At 42.9% G+C, this 15,122-nt stretch overlaps 1 protein-coding gene across 1 annotated transcript in view; it reads left to right on the top strand.

Moving 5' to 3' along the window:
- The window catches only part of Nek11 (NIMA related kinase 11), an 83,415-nt gene that overhangs the window by 1,816 nt on the left and 66,477 nt on the right, over positions 1-15,122 (top strand). The window contains exon 2 of the mRNA XM_090323456.1: positions 468-704. Within this exon, the coding sequence (XP_090179582.1) occupies positions 520-704 (185 nt within the window). The 5' untranslated portion in view covers positions 468-519. The remainder of the gene's footprint in view (positions 1-467; positions 705-15,122) is intronic.

Here is a 15,122-nt window from a genome sequence, read left to right as displayed (position 1 = left end):
TCTATTCCATTGTATGAAAGGAACTGCAGAAACCGAATCAGAATTTGCTTAGGATGGTAAAATATTCATTCTAAAGTTGTATCCCTCCTCATCGCCATTCTAAGAAATGCAGACACTCATTTAAACATCTCAAGAAAGCTAGTCACCATTCTACTTTCTTTGCCTTTCAACGCAGTCTCTTGTAAGCTAAACTAGACATAAAGTGTATTTAAAAAAAAAAAAAGATCTTAGCTACTCAGAAGACTTGGATTTGAGGATCTGTGGATCCTGGCTTGAAAGCCAGCCCTGTCAGGCAAGTCCATGAACATGTTATCTCAACCACCAAAAAGCTGAAAGTGGAGCTGTGGCTCACTGTGGTAGCGCGCCACACGTGAAAAAGTCAGGGGCTGAGACTGACACCCCCACCCATCCCATGTTGGGAATCTTGCAGCATTTTAAACCTGAGCTGTGGACTTTTCCCATTTCAGGCATTCTTGGATGAATCTGAGCACCGGAGACCTGGGTAATAAATTCATATGAATGAATAACATTTCAGCAATGCTGAAGTTCCAAGAGGCTGCTAAGTGTGGGAGTGGATCTGACGTCCCCACTCATCCACAGGCCTGGATTGCCAGAAGATACGTCCTTCAACGGAAACTGGGCAATGGGAGCTTTGGAACTGTCTACCTGGTTTCAGACAAGAAAGCCAAACAAGGAGAGGAACTGTAAGAAAATAGGTCCCCTACAGATCTTGGGTTTATGTGTAGCTACGGACAGATCAAGATAGGGAGTAATGGCCATTGGCTCATGGCTGAGTGCATTTTCTTAATAAATCAGAGTAGGTCATTGTTTTGGAGACATACACCCAACCTTTGAACTGATAAAGAAGAGGTACCCTACCTTAACTGTTAGAGGATTTATGGTGTTAATTTAATTTTTTAATTTTAATTTTTTGCCAGTCCTGGGGCTTGAACTTTGGGCCTGGGCACTTCTCTGAGCTTCTTTGTGTTCAAAGCTAGCTCTCTACCATTTGATCCACAGTGCCACTTCTGGCTTTTTCTGTCTCACAAGCTGGATGAGGTGGCTCGTGCCTGTAATCCTAGCTACTCAGGAGGCTGAGATCTGAGGATCATAGTTCAAAGCCAACCCTGAGCACTAAAGACCATGAAATGCTTATCTCCAATTAGACACTAGAAAACCAGAAGTGGCACTGTGGATCCAGGGGTAGGCCAGTAGCCTTGAGCTGAAGACAGCGCCCAGACCCAGAGTTCAAGCCCCATGACCAACAGCAAGAGCCTCACAGATATTCCTTCCCCTGCTATCTTTGTACCATGATGCTCAGGTCTTAGCCTCATGACTAGCTAGGATTACAGGTGTGAGCCACTGGCACTCAGCTAAAATTAAAGGGCTGACTTGGTGTGCCATTAGTCTGAGCTGTGATGTAGGACATTATCAGTGGCTCTTATGACATACAGGTTCATCACTTGTAGTCTTAAAAAAAAGAAAGTAAAAGGTTTTAACTCTGTGTGTGCGCGCGCGTGTGTGTGTGTGTGTGTGTGCACGCATGCGTGTGTGTGTGTGTTCTAACTCTTGCACCTGAATATTGCAGTTCATCTCTATGCCACTTGGGGACACCACTCTATTACTGAGTTTCGTATATACCAGGAACTTCAGTTAACGTTTTTATTGACTTCTGGATTAGCTATGGGATAAAAAAAATTATAGCTACCAGCACTGCCCTTAATTAATGCATATGTTTGGAGGAATTTTTCTTCTGGTATCGAGAATTACTTTTTAGTTTTCCTTGGTCGGATAAAATTAAACTGAATAGTGAAATGCGTTAAAGGTTTTTCCTTTATTTTACAATCATGACATTTTAAAGCGATTTGAAGGAATTTTATAACTGCAGATACTCTGTTCTAATGCATGTAACTATGTTGTTGTATTTATAATTTTTTCTCTGTTATAGTTTTAAATATATATATGACACTGTGGTTTGAACTTAGGGCCTTGCACTTGCTGAGCCATGCATCCACCCCCCCCCTCTTTTAATTGCTTGAACTCAGGGCCTGAGCACTGTTCTTGGACTTTGTCAAGCTTAGAGCTTTACCACTTGAGCCACAGCACCACTGCTGGCTTTTTCTGTATATGTAGTACCGAGGAATCAAACCCCAATGCTTGCTAGGCAAGCACTCTACCACTAGGCCAAACTCCTAGTCCCTGTGCTGGTCATTTTTGAGACAGTGTTTCGGTTACTGCTGGGCATGTTCCTGAGCCACAAACTGCCTGTGTAAGGGTTTCCTGTCACGACTGGGAAGGCAGGTCTCAGACTAAGCCTCTTGCTGTCTGGGCTGGCTGGCATCCAGTTCCTCCCAGTCTCTTGTTCTCGAATAACCAGGATTAGAGTTGTGAGCTGCGGACATCCAGCTTTTGTTCATGTTTTTGCAGAGGAAGCATTTCATCTGTTTGTGGCTAAATAATATCCCACACTTTTTTGAATGTCCCATTCATTGGTTGAGGATCTTTAGGTCGATTCTGTTTCTTGGCTTTTGTGAATAATGCTGCCATAACTTGTGAATACTGATGTCTCTTTGGCACACTAGTTCCACTGCGCCGATTTGCTCAGGATCCTATGGTGGTTCTACTTTGAATTTTCTGAGGAAGCTCCATATTGTCTTCTATATTACTGTACTAATTTATCAGATTCCCTTTACTACTTTATCAGCACTCACTATTGTTTTATTAATAGCCATCTAACTGAAAGTAGAATGAAAAATTATTTTAAAAAATCTGATGATTAGCCAGGTACAGTGACTTATGCCTATAATCCCAGCTGCTTGGGAAGCTAAAATTGGAAGGCCATTCAGGACAGAAAGTTTGGGAGAAACCAAGAGCTGGATATGTTGGCATATGTCTCACACTAGCTTCCTGGGAGACTGTGATAGGAGTATTGTGATTTCAGGCCAGCGAGGCTGAAGAGTCTGTAAGACTCAATCTTGGGGGCTGCAGCTGTGTGTAGTGGAGTGTGCCTGTCATCTGGCTGTTGTAGTTAAGTGTCAAATAGAAGGACTTTGGTCCAGGCACTGGGAAAAACTGAGACCCTATCTAAAAAATCACCCATACAAACAAAGGCTTCTCAGTAATGGAGTTAACCTGCTTAGCAAGCACAAGGCCCTGAGTTCAAACTCTGAAGGCAATGACCAAGAAGCATTTAGGAAGATGGCAACATTCAAACACCCTTTTCGAGCCAGCACGGTGGCTCATGCCTATATCCCTAGCTACCCAGGAGGCTGAGATATGAGGATTGTGGTTCAAAGCCAGGCTGGGCAGGAAAGTCAATGAGTCTCTTATCTCCAGAAAGCCAGAAGTGGAGGTGTGGCTCAAGTGGTAGAGCACTAGCCTTGAACACAGAAAAAGGGCCCAGGCCCAGCGCAGGCACAAAAAACATTTTATAAAAAGATTATTTTCTTACATTACCATAAAAAGAAGTGTGTGAAGCTGGGCGCTGGTAGCTCTCACCTGTCATCCTAGCTACTGAGGAGGCTGAGGTCTGAGGATGGCGGTTCAAAGCCAGCCCAGACTGAAAAGTCCCCATGTGCCTCTTATCTGCAATGACCCACTGAAAAACTGGAAGTAGTAGAGCATTAGCCTTGAGTAAAAGAGCTCATGGACAGTGAGTGCCCAGACTCTGAGCTCAAGCTCTACAATTGACCAAAAATAAAAGGTGTGGGGGAGTGATTTGTTTTAAATACTGCTGATATATCCATGTTGACAGAAGTGTCCATTCACATGTATCTGTGCAGACTTTTAGACAAGATACCTAAATTCCTTATTTCTGTCATTCTGTTCTTCCGGGATGTCTTTGTGGATTTGCAAGTAGTGAAGTTAATGGTTTTGGTTACACCAAACAATGCTGTTAAGAGGTTAGGGTCATGGTGCTTCGTTGGAATGTATGAGATGTGAGGGGGGTGTGGTGATCAGAGCCATTTTACTAACTAATCATAAAAAATGTTATCTGATACACTGGTCTGTTTATTGACTAATCCATTTTATTTTATTTTGCCCAGTGCCTGGGCACTGTTCCTGAGCATCTCTTCCTTCGAGACTGACACTCCGCCATTTGAGCCACAGCACCTCTTCAGGCCTTTTTGTTTATATGGTGCTGAGGAATTGAGCCCATAGCTTCATGTATGCTAGGCAACCCCTCTACCACTAAGCCACATTCCCACCTCAACAAGCCCATTTTTAAAATAGCATACACTAGTCAGGGGAGGATTTCGCTGTGACTTTTCCCAATTGTGTACACAATATGTCCCATTCACTCCCACCCCTCTCTCACTCTCTTCCCACTCTTCTTCCTAACATGATTTTAGCAGGTCTCCCTGTTCTGTTTTCACTCTCCTCACTGGCCTTCCTTGTGAGCCTAGCCCCATCCCCCTCCTACCCTTTCCTATCCAGACCTGCTGTTCTCTCCCTGCCTACCACCTTGAACTGGCACTAGCCTATTATTTTTTTAATGCTATCTTATATGACATACAATACATAAAATATTTTAAGATGAACACAGAATTTGCAAGGACAGATCCAATGAATCTAGCATGGTTCAAGTATCTTTTTTTCCTTCAAGAGGGAGAGAGGGTTCTGCTGGGGTGTCCCCCTCAGCCACTGCCTCGGCCTCCGGTTATACCCTGAACCATACTCACTCCAGGATTCTTTGAATAATTTATCACCCAGATCAATTATTCATCACTCATTATTCCAACAGAAATAAAGCCTAAAAGGCGGAATCATTCTCCACTCTTGAATTATCCCAGTGATCTTCAGGGAGGTTTGAAGTCCTTTCAGTCCCTGGCACTGGCTGGTTTCTCTGAAGGGATCCTGCCAAGAAGAGCCTTGGAAAGGGAACCAGCATGGCTATGAGCTGCAAAAGCACCCCTGCTGGCTGCTGAGGACCCATCTCTTCTGCGCTTTGTCTCTTCCTTTGGGCCTTATTTGGACTCTCAAGTAGACTTTCAGCTGAGAGAACGTAGACCATTTCAGAGGCACATAACGATAGAAGACACTCGGGAATTTTCTTTCCTGGGATAAAAATATACAGTATCTTTAGAACATTTTATTGACACGAATCATACTGTTTTTATTGATCCCAGCAGAGTTGTAACTGACTGCACCATGATTTTCATATAAGGAAATGCCATATTAAAAAAATTAATTTACTTTATCGTTACGATAGAGATGATGCCCAGAGGGATGACAATGACATGAATCAGGTAATGAGCACATTTCCTTTCATATGGTGTCTTCTATTCCCTTTACTCTCTCCTAGTCCTTTCCTCCTGTATCCATATGTTTTTTATGTGCATTGCTTAGAAAGCATTTTAAATGATAGGGAAGTATACCCAAAAGAATGCTTTTTAAAAAAGGATCCAGAGAGCTGGGAGTTTGGCCTAGTGGTAGAGTGCTTGCCTACCCTGCATGAAGACCCGGGTTCAATTTCTCAGTACCACATACACAGAAAAAGCCAGAAGTGGTGCTGTGGCTCAAGTGGTAGGGTTTTAGCAGGATAGTGCTCAAGCCCAGGAATAGCAAAAAAAAAAAAATAAATCCAGGAAATATAGCAGTAACGTTCACTTAAGACAGACTGATTCAGGGAAAATCGCAAAACATTCAGTAAGAGAAATGAGGAAATTGACCTTCCTGAACAGCAGATGGTGGTAATGTGACATGCAGACCAACTATTAAGACACAGCAGTCTTTCTGATGGCAACATTAATTCAGGGCCAACGTGTCTCTGTTTAATTACAGTCTCAACCATACATTAATTCCAGTGGCTAAATGAATTAAAGGCTAAATGTAGGTCATTAATGTGCTTTTAATTCCATCTAAGGAAAGCACAAATCAGCTGAGAACTAAATTTGGAGAAATCTTTCTGTCTTCGCAGTTCATTTGACCGAGATGAAGTAGGTTTGTTGTTCCTTCTGTGGATGGACCTAGCCCGTGTATGTACATAGACATGTATGCATGTTCTTGCTGGCTTAGAAGAAAAAGTCCTGGGGAGTGAGCTTCCACGTTCAGGCCTCTAACCACAGCTAGGAAAAAGCATGCTTGTAACTACCTTTCAAAGGGACGTGAGCAGCTTTCCTGTTTTACTCCTCCTCGCTCCAAGGCGGAACTGTGTCCCTTTACTTTCTAGAAGCATCGGGAGTAGCGCAAAGGCAGGACTAAAATGTTGAGAAACTGGCTAGATGGCACCACCCTCCGGAAGGGAACTCCGATGCCTTGCTGGCCCACAGGGCAGGAAGGGAATCAGACCGCTGAGCTGGCCTCTCTAGAGCCTGTCTTAAGACACAGAGCGCTGCGATCTCTATCAGCCAAGTGCTTAGGGCAATGGAGTGATCGCAAGAAGGAAGCGGTATTCACATCAGTCATGTTCGGTGTTAATGTCTTCATCTAATCTCTGGTCGGTGGGTAGATCACCAGGAGCTGCGGGGACTGTTCTAATCAGAGACCACAGCCTTGTCCTCCTCAGGGCAGGGGTGCCCTTCTGAGAAGATCAATAACTGCAGTTATATAATTTACCAAACTGTGGTTAAATGATAAAATGGGAGTTGCTGAGTGTGTGTCTTTCAACACGTGCTAGTTTCATAGTCCATATTATGTATAGTGTTAAGCGGTAGTCAGTATTTACTCTGAACACCCAAAACAAAAGACCACTAGCAGGGATTTTTGGAGCAAAATCTATTACTGTGGTAGTAGAGTTAATGCCTTCCGTTGTTAAAACATTGTTAGAATGCCATACCTATTAGGGATTCTCCTGACCTAAGTTAGGACTTCAGATATGTAAGCCCTAAGAATTAAAGCCTGATAGTACAGAATTCCCTCCAGGAGTCCCATCATTCATCGAAATGCTGTCAATTTGCATATATGTGCATTTAATTCCTCCATATGGCCCCTTTCAAGAAGTGAACCAAATTAAGATCCCTCGGCATGTTGTGAGGTATGTGCAGTTAATAGCTCTTTAATCCATCTGTGCACGCAGTCAACTCCCATTTGATGACTTTTTTTCCAACTGCCTCTAGAAGCCTGATTTTCAAGCGTCTCCACCAGTGATAGCATTGCCTTCAGCTTCTAATGTGCATAGGCGGAGAAATATGTTTTACTTCTTCCCAGTGTCCCCATGGTCTTTTTGACTTTCCCGTCTGCCCCTGAGCCTGTGCCACTTCAGGTTAGGGAGGGTGACAGCTTTGAGAGACAGATGGCAGTTTGAGAGCTCAGAGCCCTGCCCACACGACTGAATGTGTATAGGCAACACTGAACCCCAGTGATCAAGAGAAAGGTTAGTTCAGTAAGCATCTATTACAAACAGCCTTGATGGCGGAGTAACACGGGCAAAACTGGCCACATAATTTGTAGGGTCCAGTGCACAAAGAAAACTCTGGTTAACAACGTAATGTGCTAGACTCTATAAACACTGGCCATGTGTGAGTGGACAGGTTCCATGCCAATGAAGCCAGCCTGGAGCAGAGTATGAGAGGGACATTGCCATGAGGGAGAGGAGAGGGGAGGAGCAGGGAGTCTGCCCCTCTCCCACTCCTAAATAGTAGACCTATGACACGGGTCAGTAGCAGTTAACATAGTTGACCTATTTGGGTCCTCAGGTGAAATGATCTCAAGCAGGGTTTCTAACCTCACACAGCAGCTTAGACACGGATGTATTAGAGGCTGCCTGATGACAGAAAGTATGTATGAGTTCAACTGGCTTTTGTTGCCTTTTCTATTAAGGCCATTTATCTAGCTTTCTAATGATTATCTGAATCTGGCAAAATAATCTCGGGTGCAGGGTGCTAAGAAAAGTGTAGATCCTGTTTCACCTTGAGTCTGCTTCCTTCATTTTCCTCAGAGCCTAGGACTCTAGCTTTGACTAATCCCCATTTTTCAGTCTTTTATACAAGGAGGCCTGAAGGAGGCAAGTATATTAATACTACAACTTCTCCAAGGCTTATACATCAGGTAGGAATGTCAGGACCAGCTAAAAGCAATCATAGACCAGAGAGAAGAAGGGGTACACTCCCCTTCCCTACACCCCCCCAGTTTTTATTAAAAATTCACCTATTGATGATCCATTCTATACCTTGATTTGTAAGTTTGATTTTCCTGAATAGCTGTAGAACTTCAGGTTTAGCCTTACAAAGTCTAGTCTTGTTGATTTCTACTTTGTGTCTCACCTAACTTCCTTGATCGGGTTGGTCGTTTGGCAGACTTGATTGTGTATTGGCATTGCATCATCTGTAAATTCAGTGAGACTTTCTGAGATCTTCGTCCAAATCATTCATAAACTGTTGGTGAAGTAATAAGTATAGCATCACACCTAAAAGTTCTTGTTCACCAGCTGAGAACTGAAATGCAAACAGTGCTTTTCTGAGCAGGATGTCACAAGACTTATCTTTTTGACATCTGTTAACATGGTGCCTTTGAATAGACCAAAATCACGGCATTGCATGGCTATCTGCTTCTCTCTGATCCACCAATCAAAATAGCCCTCTCACAGAAAGAAATGAGGCTAATTTTGCTGCTTCTCTACAAGTCTCTGCTGGCCCATTGCTTGGTACTCTGAATGCTTGTCTGCCATCTGTTTAATGATCAAATCCAGAGATTTGTGTCAGGAGCGGTGCTGTGTGATCATTGAAAGATAACTTACGTGGAATTAGATTATACGTTTTAGAGGGAGGAGACCTCTTTCTTCTCTCCCTATGACTGACTATCAGTCTTATGTGGAGAATCCTTCCAAGAATTCCCAGCATAAAGTTCATAGGGGTCTGAACTCATGGACTCCAAAGGTAGCATCCTACCCTGGGGAGGGGCTGAGGTTGGAAGTGGGGGTCTCTATATGAACAATCAGCCAACTCTGCGTTTTGGGATGAAGGCATTAATTGCTATATCTCAGTTTCTTTCCTCCTCCTCCTCCTCCCTCCTCCTCTTCTTTCTCTTCTTTTTTTTTTTCCCTATTGTTTGTAGGGCTCGAGCACTGTCCCTGAGCTCTTCAGCTCAAGGCTACTGGTTTTCCACTTGAGCCACAGCGCCACTTCCCTGCATCTCCGTTTCTTCCTCTAAAAAAAAGAGAGCTAGCTGGGTGCTGATGGCTCATGCCTGTAGCCCTTGCTACTCGGGAGGCTGAGATCTGAGGACTTTTCTACTTTACTTTGTAAATTATCCCACGCCATCTGCGGGATAGAGTATAAAATTACATTAGTGAATTCCGGGGCAAGGAATGGTTGGAGGGACAGTGGGCAGCTGTAATTGATCACTTTCAGAACCAGAAGGAGAGGAAAATGGTGTGCTTTGTGATTTAAAGAATGTGGGCCACACTGTTTAGAAACATTTCCTAGGCGTTGATGATGATAGTGATGGTAATGATGATGATAGTGGTGATTTCTGAGGTGCTGGGGATATAATGCAGGGCCTATCCCATGCATGGCAAGTGGTCTGCCACTGAGCTCCATAGTGATAGGCAAGCCCCTAGATTAGTTTCCTATTTTATTTTTGGAGCATCAGACTTCTCCTGGCATAGATAATAATTTAATTTTACTTGAAACTATTTATCTTTTATCAACCTTACCTAGGCAGGGGTTTTGTTGCTTCTTAAAACTCATTTGTCACTGCACCTACATCCTATGGCAATCTTTCTATCACATCTGATTATCTCATTGCAATCCTTAGTTCTCCCATTTTCTCATAATATTCAAAATACATATATGACATGAATAATTCATCTCAGTTCTGCATTTAAAATATTGACCTAACATTCATTGCAAATTTGGAACATATGGCAATCATAACAAAAGCTAACCTGATTATCTGCAGTGAATTATTTTCATATCTTTACTGACATTGTCACATGACTTAATTTCCTTGTGGACAGAAACAAGGTCTTCGTTCAAAACTCAGTATCTCTCTTAGGGGAGGAAGGGTGATTTGGTTGCTAGAGTCTTACATTATTGATACGTGTTTTGAAATAATATTACTTCTTCTCCATCACTAACAGTCATAAAGAAAATGAAGTTTGTGCATTGGAACTTTAAAAAAACTTGTTCTTCAAACACAGAAAATTATCCCAGCAGAACTGTGGTTCCTGTTCCCAGGACAACCTCAAAAAAAAAAGTGTACATTTCACCTCCCCATTCAGAAGCACAAGTCTCCTTTTTCCATGTGGTATTGTTTCCAAACTGCAGATCTGGGCTCTCTAATTGGAAATGATCCTAATTGGCAATGATTGTGACCACTGATAGAATTTTCTACAACCCCCTGATGATAATTAATGATGAGACATAGCCTCATTACTGCCTCTTGAAAAACAAGACGATTAGTCCAGTCACCAGGGCAAAGATTTTGTTTCTTAGTTTTTTTTTTCCTTATAATGTTAAGAAAGGGAAGAGAGTCCATGGAAGAGTTTTTGTGTGTGTGTGATTTGAAAAATGGTTTGAAAAATGATTTTTTAAAAGATTATCTCAGTTATTAATTAGATACTGAAGATCTATCTCTACACCAACACAAGAAAGGAAAACATTAAATCTAAAGACAGAAGCCTATTCTTGAGAGCCAGTGGTCTCTTTGTTTCTTCAACAACCAAATAATAGCTCAGCTACACCTTGCTTTATGACCTTGGGTGTGTGACTTGACTTTTTTTTTTTTTTTTTTGTGCCAGTCCTGGGCTTGAGCTCAGGGCCTGAGCACTGTCCTTGGACTTTCTCAAGGTTAGAGCTCTGCCACTTGAGCCTCAGCACCACTTCCTGCTTTTTTCTAGGCATGTGGTACCGAGGAGTTGAACCTGAGTCTACGTGCATGCTAGGCAAGCACTTTAACCACTAGGCCACACTCCTGGCCCGCGTGACTTGAATTTTAAGAACTTTCATAGGTTGAGGTGTTTTCACTGACTATACTACCAGGGTTGTGTCTAGCATTAAACTTGTGCACATACATAAAATCCACCTGAAAACTGGAAAAGATGTTAAGTAAGGGACTAGGCCTCGGAAACCTGTGTTGCTTTGTATGTGTCTTAAGCTTGGAGGTTGCTGTGAGTGTTGCTGTGTCTCAGCAATATTGGGAAACAGCCAAGGCACACTGTCTACTGACCGTGGTTGCCATTGTCTGTGCCAATGTCACTGCCAGTTATTCCTTCTGTTTTCTGTTCAAACGCAGATTTTTTAATAAACTTCCCCTTTTCAGCCGATTTGTGTCCCCAGAGGAACAAGTCATGCACATGGTTGTGACTCCCAGTACCTCTTGGTTTGGATCATTGCATCATCCACAGACATTTGTGGAACATCCACTCTATGCCAAGAATTGTGCCAGAACCTGGGAATATGGAAATGAATGCCATAAATGTCATTATTTTCAATCAGAGGGAGACAAGTAGATAGGAAAAGAATGCCAGAATTGTAGTGGGATGAGCTGAATTTGGAAATATGAGGGAAAAGCAAATTTAGCTCCTATGCAGACACCACTAGGGGGCTAGGAATTCCACATAAGCTTTGGGAAGCTATAGTGTAGACCAAACAGCAGGTGGATATGGTGGATGCAGTAGGGAGAGAGACCCCTGGCTTAGGTATGGCAGAGTCAGAAGAGACTTTGAAATCCTGTTCACAATGCCTCCATATAAATGTTACCTGTAGTTCTTGGAACTTGTGACTCATGCCTACTCAGTTGGCTGAGATCTCAGGGTTCTTATCTACTTTTAACTACTCAAAAGCAAACAAACTGGAAGGAGAGTTGTGACTCAAGCAATAGAGTGCTAGCCTTGAGCAAAAAACATCTCAGGGACAGCACCCAGGTCAAGCCTCAGATCCAACAAAAAAATAAATAAAACACTGTGACCAACTGGCCCTACTGGCTGTGTAGGGGGGAGTTGGGGAGAGGAGGTTCACCCAGAGCACAAGACAGTGGGTGAGGAGCCATCCGGATTGCCTGAAATAACTAAGCCACAGTGTCCACAGACTCTGTCCATCTGTGGAAATAAGAAAAATACATTGCCCGACCATCTGTCTCAAGATGTGGAAGGGTGGGGAGCTGAGGAGCCAGATCTGGTGTGGACAGAAATTAGAATGGACCCTCCTCCATTCCTGGTTGTAAAGAAAACTTTGGCAAGTCAAAAAGGAGAAAGGATGTCTAGAACTCTGGCTTCCATGAGGGGCATCCTTAGTTGTTCTCAGTGAACTCTTTTGAGACAGTCCCAGCAGCGCTTATGGAGACTGGAAGGAGGCTTGAGAAATGGAGGTTTTCGTGATGGGAAGGAATCAGCTGCCTTATAATGAGCAGGCAAATACACAGGCTTTTGGCAATGTAGCCCTGGAAAACGCTAGCTTTTGCAGCTCCTGATTAATTACCATGTATTACCATTTGTTCTTTGGGCAAATGCTGGGGGCAGAACTTCATACAATGAAGCAGTTTGACTTTTTTTAAATTTCCTTTTCACCATATCTATAAAAGAAGTTCTCTTAAGGGGCTGGATGCAGTCCATCCTGAAGCCTGTTTTATCTGACATCATGGATTCTCTGCCAAGACATCATCTAGCCTTGAGATGTTTCCCCCATTTATACAGACAGGAAAAGTCATAAAATTTGCATTATTATTAATTTCGAGTTTAGGCAGTATCTGTCTTCAAACCATGTACTCCTGATATTTGTTTCCTTACAAAATGAAAGGCAACTTGCACAGTTTGTTACAGTGCCAGCATTGAAATATACTACATGGAAGTTGTCACCACAAATTAAAAATGTAATCTAGACTAGAGCCAGATATATTTGCCAAAAAAGGTTGAAATACTTCTACTCCGTTGATATCATTAATTACTATTTGCTCATCATGTATATATAATACTTCTATTTTCTGTTAAAGTATTTATAGATTAAATCAATCTTAAGAGGCATGGGAAATTAATTTAAGTGTTGTTTAGAATCCATTCTCGGCCAGTTGCTCACTCAATATTAGTAAGGTTTTACTAAGTCTAGGAATTATTGTATTTTTTCTTTACATGTGTGTGTGTGTGTGTGTGTGTACATGTTTGTGCACTTGTATTTTTTCTTTGTGTGTGTGTGTGTGTGTGTGTGTGTGTGTGTGTACACATTTGTGCACTATCCTGAGGTTTGAATTCAGGGCCTGGACACTGTCCCTGAGCTTTTGTGTTCAAGAAGTGCTCCACCACTTGAGCCACAGCACCACTTCTGGCTTTTTTTTTTTTTTTTGGTTGGTTGTGGGGTTTGAACTCTGGAGTTGGATGCTGTCCTTGAGTTCTTTTGCTTAAGGCAGATACTGTATTACTTTGAGCCAGAAGGCCAGTTCCAGTGTTCTGTTGGTAATTAGAGATGAGAATCTCATGGACTTTCATGCCCAGGCAGGCTTTGAACCACAATCCTCAGATCTCAGCTTCCTGAGTAGCTAGGATTACAGGCAGGTGCCACCAGCTCTCAGCTTTCTACTTATTTTCTTCCCTGCCTTCGGATCCTCACCTTCCCCTGGAATTGTTCCTATAGAATTTTTCTTCTATTTTGGACTTAAGTTCTTCTTTGTGAACTCAGAAGCCAGAGATTTGACTGATCTTTTCTGTACTGATTGTCTCTCTTTCCTCTCTCTAAGGCCATGTCTACTGCTAAGTTGATCAGAGACAATGTAAAAAAAAATGGGGGGAAGTGGCACTGTTGCTTAAGGGTTTGGGCAGTAGCTTTGAGCTGAAGAGCTCAGGGACAGTGCCCAGGCTCAGAGTTCAGGCCCCACAACTGACCAAAAAAATTGGGAGAAATAACCTATGACTACTCTCTCAAACATTTCATATGCCCTGTTTATAGGAAAAATGGGCCAGTTTCAAGAGGCTGAAATTAGCCATGGTCACCCCCAAATAAGTCAAATCTCCAAAGTTTGCCTGTTCATTTAGAAAGAAAGCAGCAGGCCATTCCAAAAAATAGAGCGGAGGTTTGCAAAAATGGCAAGTCTGCAGGAAAAGCCTATCTTGGCTGTTGTCATCAAGTTTCTCCCAACCAGTTGAGGGCTATGATAAAATAATTATCTTCCATGTTTCTCTGACACGATTATAGGCACGGTGGGCTGAAGGTCTCGGCCAGCCTGAGATGATTATGGTAGATACTACTCATCTTAACAGCCGGAGCAAATGGCATCTTCCAATTTATCAATGAGCTGCCAGACAGGGCCCGGCTAAGGGCATGGACAACTTCCTGTTCTGCTGCACAGTGGTTGATGTTCACAAGGAGAAACCAAACATCTTTAAAGCTCTCGAATGTAGCATTTGTTCCCTCATGGCCAGAGAACGCTGCATGTCTCAGACTTTGCTTTCTCATGCTGAGCCCCACTGTGCCTGTCACAACTGTGTGCTAGCTGGGACACAGTGCATCTCTGGAGAGACACGGAGAAGATGCCTGCTGCTTTGTAGCCTTCAGCAGCTATCAAGAGATGCAGCTCCTGTGTCATTTCCAGTGCATGCAGGCTCAGTCTATACCAGTCTGGGTAGCAGATCATTTTTTTTTTTTTTACCCAGCAGAGATGTTGGGAGAATTTACTCCATTATCAAGTCAAGGTGCACCTAACAAAGCCAGTGCGATGCATCTGCTTGGGGAAGGGAAGTGCATGCACCAACTCCATAACTGCAGCAGTCACGTTGGAAGATGGGGTTAAAACCTGTCATTGTACATTTTCTCTCTTGTTTAGGTAGATAGCCAACGTTGAATGTCCCCTTCATCCTTTTGCATAAATCATATCCATAAAATATTAAATTTTATCTTCTGTGATATATAATGTGAATTTAGCAATGTGCATTTAGCCTAGGTTCCCCCCCCTCCCTTTGGTTATACAGGAGTTTGAACTCAGGGCCTCTCATGCTTGTTAGACAGGTGCTTTACCCCTTGAGTATTGCCCCTCTTTGTTTTACTTATTTTTGAAGTAGAGCACGCATTTCCCCCACCCCTCGGGGCTAACCTCAGACCAAGGTCTTCCTACCTTGGCTTCCAAAGTAGCTGAGCTGTCAGGTACCTGACACCACGCCCTGCTTGCTGATGGAGATGGGGTTTTGCTAACTTATCTCCTAAGCTGACCTGGACCGAGATCCTCTTGTTTCATAATCTTTCCATAACTGTGCTGAA

This window comes from Megascapheus bottae, chromosome 32 (genome assembly GCF_031878675.1).
Source record: "Megascapheus bottae isolate mThoBot1 chromosome 32, mThoBot2.hap1, whole genome shotgun sequence".
NCBI classification, from domain to species: Eukaryota; Metazoa; Chordata; class Mammalia; order Rodentia; family Geomyidae; genus Megascapheus; species Megascapheus bottae.
Note: the sequence above shows the minus strand (reverse complement) of the source record. Positions and strands in the feature narration are given on the sequence as shown.